Source organism: Mangifera indica, chromosome 11, assembly GCF_011075055.1.
Source record: "Mangifera indica cultivar Alphonso chromosome 11, CATAS_Mindica_2.1, whole genome shotgun sequence".
Taxonomy (NCBI): Eukaryota; Viridiplantae; Streptophyta; class Magnoliopsida; order Sapindales; family Anacardiaceae; genus Mangifera; species Mangifera indica.
The window spans coordinates 6,594,915-6,606,286 of NC_058147.1; the positions used below are offsets into that span (position 1 = coordinate 6,594,915).

The window sequence follows — 11,372 nt, forward strand, 5'->3', positions numbered from 1 at the left end:
AAAGAAATAGCTAGTCATTATAAATGATTCATATAAATAAAAAGAAGGAAGAGATGAAAATTGTCAAATTTCGTTAGAGAATTCACATTTCTTGTAAATATTTCACAATAAAATCATCCAAATTTTATATATATATATATATATATATATATATATATATATATATATATATATATATATATATATATATATGTCAAACCGATTGATCTGATCTGATTTTTAAAAACCTTGATAAAAAGAAGAGAAGGGATTCAATGATATGTGAAACGGTCAGATGAAAGTTGCACACTTTTATTATTCTTTTTTTTTTTTTTAGAGATATTCAACTTTTTAACCTTATTTTAAACTGTATATACATATATATCACTCACATCAAACCCTAAATAAAAATATTATAATAGTAATCTCTTTTTCCAAAATATCCTTGTTAACATGACCCATGCAGAAAGATTTTTTCTCTTTTTCGTCAACTTTTCAATAAGGAAAGAAATCTTTCCAACATGAAAAATATTTTGAAGTAGGATGATTTTTCAACTCTGCAAAATAATTGAAACAAATATCTGTGATTGAACAATAAAACCTATGAGAGAAATTCAAGGAAAGAAATAGCTAGTCATTATAAATTATTCATATAAATAGAAGAAAAAGAGAAATGAAAATTGCCAAATTTTGTTAGAAATTCATATTTCTTGTAAATATTTTACAGTAAAATCATCCAAATTCAAGTCATTCATGATTCGAGTCTTTATGCTATATGTTTTTTTGTTAACAATTGAAAATTAAATAATATATGGTAGATCAGCTAACGCAAACTTAATATAGTTAAATCAAAACTTAAGACTATTCAACCTGAGTTATATTTCTCTTTCTAAATTCTTGCAATTAATCGTACGAAGTAATATCCCATGAATCAAAACAATACTAAACTTTGGCTCTGCCAAATCCAATAAACACTCAAAACTGATTGTTTGAACCAACATTCTCTAAGTTAGCATTAGTTTATTCCTAATGATACTCACGGTGTTCATCTTCGTCTTAAGCGACATGTGCACTCAATACGTGAACGTGTCATGAAATTTGTATTCCCCTCCATGATAGTTGAATGCAAATGTCTGAAAAATACAATAATTCAATTATTGAATTACCATATAAGAGCAAAGATTTAGGTTATTGCAAAAGTTTGGAAAATACATTAATGGTTATTGAATTTAACATATAAACATAATTTGAAAAAATTACACAAATGCATAATTTAAAAACAAAAAACCATTTGGCCTAAATGCCAAACGATTCCAACAATGCTTCTTCAATTTTTTTTTTCCAGCAACTTTCTCCCTTTCATCCAGTATCCAACAACTACAATCGATTATTGAATTACCATATAAGATCGAAGATTAGGTTATTGCAAATGGTTAACGGTTATTGAATTAACATATAAGCGTAATTTGAAAAAAATACACAAATGCATACTTTAAAAAAAAAAAATTGCTTGGCATTAAACATCAAGCAGTTCTAGCAGCGCCTTCATAATTTTTTCTAGAACTTTCTTTTTCTTTCATCCAATATTCAACAACTAGAATAAAAAAAATATCGCATGTCATCTTGCCATGGAGTCGTCTGCTATCATTCAATTATGTTTCGTTGTCGCCTAATCAACGAAGGCTATCGGTGGTTGTGGCTCAAGGTTGTCTCTTCCTTTGGTGCTTCAAATTTTTAGTTTCTAAGAATACTTATAATGACATGTTGTTTCAATTATTTTTCCCAAGAATACTGTTCAATCACATATATTGTTTAAATTATTTTTTAAAGTTTTTCATTACTTCAATTATTTTTCATTGACACAAGATACAGAGATTTCATTTAAAGTTTCAAAATTGAAGAGAAAAAGAGAGAAAATCTATTTGCAAGAAAGAGAAGAGAGAATCTCTCTGCATGAGTCGTATTAATAGAAATATTTTGAAGAAAATGAATTATTATTATAATATTATTATTTAGTGTTTGAGATAGGTGATATATATGTATGGGCGGTTTAAAAAAGGCAAAAAAGTTGAATATCCCTTTTTTTAAACATGATTTTAATTGTAATTTTTAAAAAGATTTTTTGATTGCAACAGTTAACCGACAGTTGTCTGAGACCAGGCCCTAAACAGGTTTTGGGATCGGGCCAAGGGGTCCTAATAACTAGGGCCTATACTGGCCCATCCCTAAGACCCGAACCACACGCCAGCGAGCTAGTCTAGAAGATCGAGGCCTGCTCTAACAGCTTTACTCAAGAATGGCCTACTGTATGTAGGGAGATAGTGCCAAATGAAAGCCAGAGACATTAAATCAAGTAGTCCGTAAATTAATTAGAGCTATATATATATATATATATTGTATTCTTGAATTTAATTGATTCAGGAAAGTGACACAAAAGATTCCATTAATATGTGGTGTTTATTTTGTATTGAGTTTGTAGTAATTACGTTCGAGATACTCTCAAAATTTATAAAATTAATAAAGTATTAAAATTTTAAAAAAATTATATTTAAATCACAATCACGATTTATAAAACTTATATTTATTTAATATAATAATTATAAATCAGAATTTATCTCCCCAACAAATTTTGACAAATTTAGATGGGATCACTATTAAAAAGACGAAAAAACCAGTGGGATGCAATTTAATCCACATCTATCATTACTCTGAGGGTCCGCTACAGAGGGAGTGTCTTATCATTAATGCAAATCAGTGACTAAAATTAATATAAATGTATTTTTTAATTTAAAAGTTAGCAAAGGTTTATTAAATTATTATTATATAATCTTTTTTTTTTTTAATTTTATCATATGTATTGTATGTATTTGACTCATTTGCCATCGTACAACAAGGGCTCTCCATCTTCCTTAATAGAAAGAGAAGTGTTTTGTATATAATTATTGTATAAAATTTGATATATAAATAATAATATATTATTATAAATTAAAAATTAAATATAAAATAATATTTAATAATAAAATAATATATCATTATTTATATATAAAATTATATTTATAATTTTATTATTATAAAAATATTGCCAACAAGATTATGGGATAGTGAGGTGTCATGTCATAAAAGCCAATGCATTTTCATTCACTCATTATTTTGTTACTCTCATCTAAACGCAGACAAAGGCGTGTGTTAATAATTCAGTTTCTTTAACGTATTAGGCATTTCTTCTTTTGCTTCTTTCGTCAATCATCTATGGCGATGATTTGGGTGCGAAGATCAAGAGCCATAGCCCAATCTCTAAATTACAAATATGGAATCTTAGGAGTCATGAGCCAGGCCCAGGAGGAGAGATGCCATTCCTTTCAACATTTACATGCTTCTTCTTCTACGCACTCACTTGTTTCTGCATGCAAATACTCAACCACTATTAATGTCTCCGATAAGCGTCTCAAATCAACCGTAGCTCTCAAACATCTGGATTCGACCGAGTTTGCTAGTGACAGCGATGATGAGCAGGTAATTCTTATCCACCCATCTCTTTTTCATTGGATTGATTGGTTAATTCATATCTATTGAAGATTAATTGCTTATAGATGGAGTTGTTATTAGGCCAAAGCTCTACCCATAGGTGAACGAGAGTTAATATTTTCTGTTAGAGATAAGAGTAAAATTATTATTTTACTAATAATGTTAAACAAAATATAAAATTATTACATTTTTCTTAAGTTTTAAAAACTAACTATTTCAATCATACCTAAAGTTTTTTAATTTTGAAAAATTACATTTCTCTCTAAACGTAAAGTTTTTTTCTTCCCGATATCGGAGATGGTGGTTGGAGGGGTGAAGGAAAAACCCTTAGGTTTGGTCGGGGGGAGAATTGTGACTTTTCAAAGTTAAAAAATTTTTGATAAAAATGAAATTGTTAGTTTCTAAAAATTTAAAAGGGAAAATATAATGAATTTTATATTTTTTTATATTAATAAAATCATGATTTTACATTTATCTCTAATAGAAAATTTCAATGATAATTGATCAATGGGTGAGATTTTAGGTTTTTTAAATTATGTGGATGTGACTTTACAAATACATCCAAACTTGGGGCTGAACAATTCCTTTGGCCTTGTTAATAATTCATACCAATATTAAATGAAGTTATGCCTCAACGTGAAACATGCTCCGTTCTCGCATGGCATGCAGCCAAACTTTGAAATTGTCAACACTCTTTACAAAATGCCAACACACAAAATTTAGGTACTTCAGTTAACACTTTCATTAATCCAATTACATTATACAAATCTCATCAATTAATAAAACCCTTTCTCTCCAATTAATTTTATTTTTTCACCATTATTTCTGTGAATATGGAAGATTAGTGTATGATAATTTATCCCAATTATGAGTTGGCGTGACTGATAACAGTCCAAAGAAAAGAAACCACCTTCCAACATAATTGGGCTTCTTCTGTGATCCTCATCGCAGCTTGATTCCTTTGTTACTGTCAGGATGGCTCTAAAAAAAAAAATATAAAATTCTAAAAAAAATATAAAATAATAATGATATATATATATATATATATATATATATATTATTTATTAAAATAGTTTAGTAACTTAATTAAATCGAATTAACCTAAGATTACGTCCGTAATTATTTAATATATAAACACAAGTGAACACGGAGAGCCCTTTAAAAGCAGAAAGCAGACATTCCTGACTTGGAACTTCACAAATGCTGTCCAAGACAAAACTGCTTAGCCTTTTTGTTTTTGTTTTTGTTTTTGTTCTTTTGATGAGAGACAAACCTAAATTCTTGTCTTCTTCTCCGAACCCACTGGATTCATAATTATCTTCAGTTTGATTACTTTGTTTTCCTGGCTGAGGAAAACCAAAATTTCCCATCATTTTATTACGAACAACTGTTTCTCAGGCTTGGGAAATTGTGCCCACATTACTGGTTTAGTTGGTAAGAATTGGTAAAATTAATTCAAAGGGAGGATTTGGTAATGGAAGAACACTTTGCTCTTCCATACCTCTAGTAAAACAACATTTACTCCATAATGAAATTAATGTAATTTTCTTAATGCATTAACATCTTTTTCTATTGAGGCAGGTCTTGGATTTCCCCGGTGGAAAGGTTTCATATACTTCCGAAATGCGATTCATTTCCGAATCTCCAGAGAAAAGAATTCCCTGTTATCGAGTTCTTGATGACAGTGGAGAGATCATCCATGGCAGTGATGTTAAAGAGGTCTTCTGCAAATAATAAAATGTAGATTTTGTTTTATCTTATCTTTTTACCTTTGGCAAGTAATAATGTCATGGTGTTTTGGGTTAACTAGGTGAATAAGAAAGTTGCAGTGAAGATGTACAATAACATGGTAACACTTGAAATGATGGATAATATTTTCTATGAAGCACAGAGGCAAGGAAGGATTTCTTTCTATGTCACCTCAAAGGGCGAAGAAGCTATCAGCATAGCCTCTGCCGCTGCACTTAGTTCTCATGATTATATATTGCCTCAGGTAACTATAAGTCCTGTACTTTACGGTTAGAGATGGCAATAGGGTGGGCAGAGGCCTTTGTCCCTGTCTTTGTCCTGTAGAAAAACCTTTTCTTGTCCCCGACCTATCCCTAGTATGAGAATGACAATGAATCCTTGTCTTCTCTGCGAGTAAAATTTCTCTCTTCTTTCTATCCTTATTTCTGTCGGAAAAATTTCTTACACTTTCTTTTCCTCATCACTGCTAAAAAAATAATAAAAAATTTATTACCTATCAAGATATATTTATAATCATTTAAAATTTTTAAAAAATAATTCAATATATAATAATTTAGGGAATATGTAAAAGAGTGGATGGGCTGGATATATATCCTAATTCCGAACTGAGAGAATTTTAGCCATATCTATTTTATCCTTGTCTTTATCAAGAAATCCCCTCCCTTGGGGAAGGGTGAGCTGAAACTAGGTTTCAAGGGCCAAATTGTGATCTCTTTTGCCATGTCACCTAATAAAATTTGAAAACAACTGGATTGTATGACAGTACCGCGAACCTGGAGTTCTTCTGTGGCGAGGTTTCACAATACAAGAATTTGCCAACCAATTGTTTGGAAACAGGGCTGATTATGGGAAAGGCCGGCAGATGCCAATTCATTATGGCTCTAATAAGCACAACTACATCACCATATCATCACCTATTGCGTAAGACATTTAGATCACATTGTCACATTTCAATTACTGCCATGTTTAGATTTCTTCTGTTTATATTCATTGCAAATTATGGGTTGCAGTACGCAACTTCCTCAAGCTGTTGGTGTTGCTTACTCCCTCAAAATGGATAAAAAGGATGCATGTGTAGTCACATTTACTGGAGATGGCGGCACCAGTGAGGGAGACTTTCATGCAGCTTTGAACTTTGCAGCAGTTATGGACGCCCCGGTCATTTTCATCTGTCGTAACAATGGCTGGGCCATTAGTACCAATGTATCAGAACAATTCCGAAGTAATGCTTTCACTAATCTATGAAACATCTATCTCATCCACAGTAAATTAATTCCAGGATCACCTATGGTGTCACATATGACATATTTTTCTGGCAGGCGACGGTGTTGTGGTTAAGGGTCAAGCTTATGGAATCCGAAGCATACGGGTTGATGGAAATGATGCCCTTGCTGTTTATAGTGCCATTCACTTTGCTCGCAAAATGGCTATTAATGAACAGAGGCCTGTATTAGTTGAGGTGATGTTGAGCTCCTTTTGTTGCACAGCAGCTGCTAGCTTGCTGATTAAATTGCCCAAATAGTGCTTATCTTTCGTTCTTGTTCCAACTTTCAGGCCCTTACATACAGAGTAGGACACCACTCCACCTCCGATGACTCCACCAAGTATCGGCCAGTTGATGAAATCGAATATTGGAAATCGGCAAGGAATCCTGCAAGTAGATTTAGAAATTGGATTGAAAGCAATGGCTGGTGGAATGACACTGAAGAAACTGAACTTCGAAGCAGCCTGAAGAAGCAGGTGAAAATTATTAAAGCATCATTTGCAATTTCTTTAACGATGTCAAAACATCTATATTGTTTACATACTAAAATAAAGACACTTCCTGCAGCTATTGCAAGCAGTTCAAGCTGCAGAGAAAACAGAAAAACCACCACTTGCAGACATGTTCTCTGATGTTTATGATGTTCCGCCATCAAACCTTCGTGCGCAGGAGAATCAACTCAGAGAAACTATTAAGAAATACCCACAAGATTACCCCTCTGATGTTCCTGTATAGACAGAGAAAATGCCAAGAAATTATCATTAGTCCAAAGCTAATAACGAAAGCTGTAAAGTGTTGAAGCTAGCTACTGTCATGTGTACATCTTAATTTCAGATGATTGGATAGCCTGTCCAATTCCTAATCATTTTCCACATGTTCTAGGAAACTCTCTGTGCTGCTTAACGGTTTTTAAAACCCCCTACTCGGTTTCACACTAATCATCAGTAAAAAAGACTTACCTAGGCAGTCGATTAGTTGAATCTCTTGAGTTAGTTGTGCAGACGACTCCTTCACCATCCCATCTTAAGATCACTGTAAATAAGATCAGACTGAATGCTGACATTATTCGTGGAGGTGATGCCCTTCTTGTCCTTGGTGTTTTGCATAGGGTCAAAAAGAAGCGAGAAGGCATTAGCAACAAAGCGCATGGAGCAATGATTTTGCTAGCCAAGAGTTTTTTATCATAAAGATCCGCAACTCAAGTTGATAGCAAAAGTTTTCAAAATCCTCCCCTCACACTAAAAATTGTCGACAATTGTTGTATAATCTATCCGTCAAACATGTTATTAAGAACTGACTATTAAAATAAATAATAATTTATACTTTGATTAACAGATATATATCATTTGATTAGGGAATATCTCATTAGTTGATATTCGATCTATTTCATCTACTTATGATAAAAAACAATAACTCTCTATTTTATTAGTCTCAGATTTTATCTTTGAATTCAAATGTCAAATTTGTAATTAATAACATTGTAAGTCCCTTCCGACTCCTACAAATATGAAAGGATTATGAGGAGGGGGCACAAAAAACACACACATGCATGTACAAGTTATCTCTCCCACTCTAAGGAGCAGTCTTGCTATGTCCTAACTTTCGTAGCAAAGGCCCTCAAATCTATCAATCTTATCGAAAATATTCCCTGGCTTCCTAGTATCGTTGTCAGGGCAATCATATATAATTTTTGTATTCTTTTTGTGAGAGCATCCTCTCAAAGGTATCAATATCGTAATTGTGAACATTAATATTCGAATAAAAGATTAAATCATGTTAAAAAATCACTCTTTTGCCTAATATTTTCTCCATTTTTGCCTCTATCTTAGTAGTGGATATCAAAATCCACTATCTGCTATCCTATTTTAATTTGTGCAATATTTTAAATTATTTATATCTATTAATAACGAAAAATTATGTAAAAAAATAAACCAATTAGATATATTAATAAAATAAATAAATGACGTACAAAGTCATCCATTTGTATCCACCAAGATACTGTTACGAGCATATGAGTGGGTTGGTGGGAGGCTGAGGTTAACTGGACGTAAGAGTGAGGTGGGTTGTGAACTGGAGGCTGGCCGCAGTATATTTGTTTGTAACTGGGTTATCTCATATCTGAGAATGCAACATTTAAGGAAGATTACAACTGGAGAAAAAGGATGTGATGCCTTATTAAATATCCCAGAAGATACACCTTCAATTAGAAAGTTGAAGGGATAAGGATAATACCGCTATTCTGTAGTGCAATTATCGGTGGTTTGATAATATTCATTATGAGCAACAATGTCTTATCAATGCCCAAAAGATAGTTTAAATAATAAAAAATAAGATTTTATATGTAAAAGAATATGAGTTTATGTTTTATTTAGCGACATACCATGATTAAACTTTGATTTATTTGATTCAGTGATTATGAGTCCAGTTACTATACCCAGTGTTTATTCTATTCGATGACGAACGCAGCAATCTTGGCTTGAGCAACATACATGGGTTTACATAGATTATTCTCTAGTAAAATCTTGGCAGATCCACCAAACTGATTCATCAAATATTGAAGCAAAGCTTGAATAACATGCATGAACCCGAATAGCATCCAAGGCATGAACTAAGTGGACTAAAGAATAGTATCTACCACAAGCTGATGCTGAGGTGACCGAATAGACTGTTTAGAATATTAATATATATGAATTAATCATTAGGGTTTTGACACAGCAAAAGGATGAGATTCTATATCGAAATGGACTTCGGCTTTGGCTGCATCCATTGCCATACTTTCTTTCGTTTTTTTTTTTTTTAAACCAATAAATTTTATTTAAGAAAAATCATTTTTTTAATATTGAGTTGATCACATCAAATAAATGAAACTTTGATTTAGTTAGATTAATCTTAAAATTATTAAATTAAATAAATTAAAATTTTAATTTTAATATATCATTAAAAATGTTTAAACTTATACTTTTATGATTGAAATCTTTCTCTTCTATTATTAAAACTCGTCATTCCAGGGCTCATTGCCATACTCTCTAGCTCTCTCTACCCACTTATAAAATAATGTACTACATGTGAATAAGCAAAAAACGATGATGAACAAGTGTTTATTCATATATTTTAATGAAATCGGGTCAAATTATTATTATATATTATCTCCAGGCTTTATGTGTTTGGTAAATGCGTGGATGATGGCAGCTTTGAAAATGAAAAATATATAGGAGGAGGGGAGTGGCGCAGAAAGAACCCCAACCATTAAGGAGCATGAAAAGGAGACCCCAACAACAAAACAGAATGATTCAACAAAAATCAAATTAATAAGTTAACAATTTGAAAATATTGGCGTCCACAGCTTTGTAGATTCTTCAATCGACCACTTGAATCAATCCTAACTTTTATCCATCTTTTTTTGTCTCCCCATTTTATTGATTATAGTAATAATCACTAATCTAATGTTTATTATTAATAGAGTTAGATTTAAATCAAATCAAGTTTAAGTTCATCAAAGTTTGAGTTCAACTCATTTCAGTGGAGTTAAACTCAAGCTTGTTTCAAAAGTATTCAAATTCAATCAGTTTCAGAGGAACTGAACTCAAGTTTGACTCAAATTTGAGCTCAAATCGAGTTTTAAGTTTAACTCAATACTAAAATAATGTTGTTTTGATGTATATTAGTCAAAATAATGTTGTTTTAATCTATTTATATTAAATTTTTTAGACTCACAAGTTTTACAAATCGAACACCTCTAAAACTTAAATTCAAGCTCAAAAATATTAAACTGTAAGGATTAACTCAAACTCAAACTTGTTTGAGCTGAATTCGTTTTGAGCTTGCTCAAACCCTAATCATTAGAATCTCCCCCAAGATTATTAAGAAAGTTTGCCATAATACATTATATAGTCATAGCAAAATTTATAACAAGACTACTGATAAGAGAGTAAAATATTTGATCATATTTATCATTAAATTAAAAACATAAATTAAAGGAATATTTTATAATTCGAAATTCTGATATCAAGACTTTCTATCAAAATAATTATTCTACGGATATGCTATGACATTTAATTCAAAAATTTAATCCTACAAATTGTGTATTCTCCTCTGAGACATCACCCTCAATTTTTTAAACAAACACTTTCGCCCCATCATTCATTCAAGATTACTTTGAGGCCTTATCTTTCCTGCTATCCCTTCATTTAATTTTCACAAAATATATAAATGGGTCTTTTATTGTTGATTAATGTAGAATTTAGAATTATTCACATTAAGCGGTTTTTTTCCCCTCATATTAAAAGCAAAATAAGAAAATTGTATTTTTTTCTTATATATGTTTGTAATTAATTTTGTCCAAAAAAAGACTAAATATTGAATAGTTAGTACCAAAAACATAGAAAAGAATAATATTATGTGTATATAATATATATATATATAGATTTATGGTCAAAAGACTATTTTTCATCCAAATTTTTATACAAAGATAACTGTATATCTATAAAATTTTAAAAACTCAAATATTTATTTATAGACAGACTTTTGTTAAAATTTTTTGTTATAGGTATCCTCATTTTATCACTAAACCTTAAAAATTTATATCATTTCCCCCTTATTAAAAAAACTAACAGTTTTTTTTAATCGAAACTAAGTTTTAAAAAATTTATTTTTCCCCCCAAACCATAACTCTAGGGTTTCAAAATATGGAATCCACAGCAGTAATAAAAGTAGTTGGGACGATGAAAGCATCCACATGTCTAGAATCCAATAAAAGAATTGACGAACAGAAAGAGATAAGGACGATTCATCTCTCTTCATCAGTAGATAAAGAGATGAAGACTTTGTCTTCGTCCATTCGTCAATCTCGTTGACA

The 11,372-nt window shown here is 31.1% G+C and overlaps 1 protein-coding gene across 1 annotated transcript; it reads left to right on the forward strand.

Moving 5' to 3' along the window:
- The first annotated feature begins 3,127 nt into the window (after positions 1 to 3,127).
- On the forward strand, positions 3,128 to 7,382 carry LOC123228566 (2-oxoisovalerate dehydrogenase subunit alpha 1, mitochondrial-like). Its single transcript, XM_044653968.1, has 8 exons — positions 3,128 to 3,492; positions 5,086 to 5,223; positions 5,315 to 5,497; positions 6,017 to 6,174; positions 6,264 to 6,475; positions 6,573 to 6,712; positions 6,808 to 6,993; positions 7,085 to 7,382. Exons 1-8 carry the CDS (start codon positions 3,229 to 3,231, stop codon positions 7,250 to 7,252), a joined length of 1,449 nt encoding a protein of 482 aa, XP_044509903.1. The 5' UTR covers positions 3,128 to 3,228; the 3' UTR covers positions 7,253 to 7,382.
- Positions 7,383 to 11,372: the final 3,990 nt, after the last annotated feature.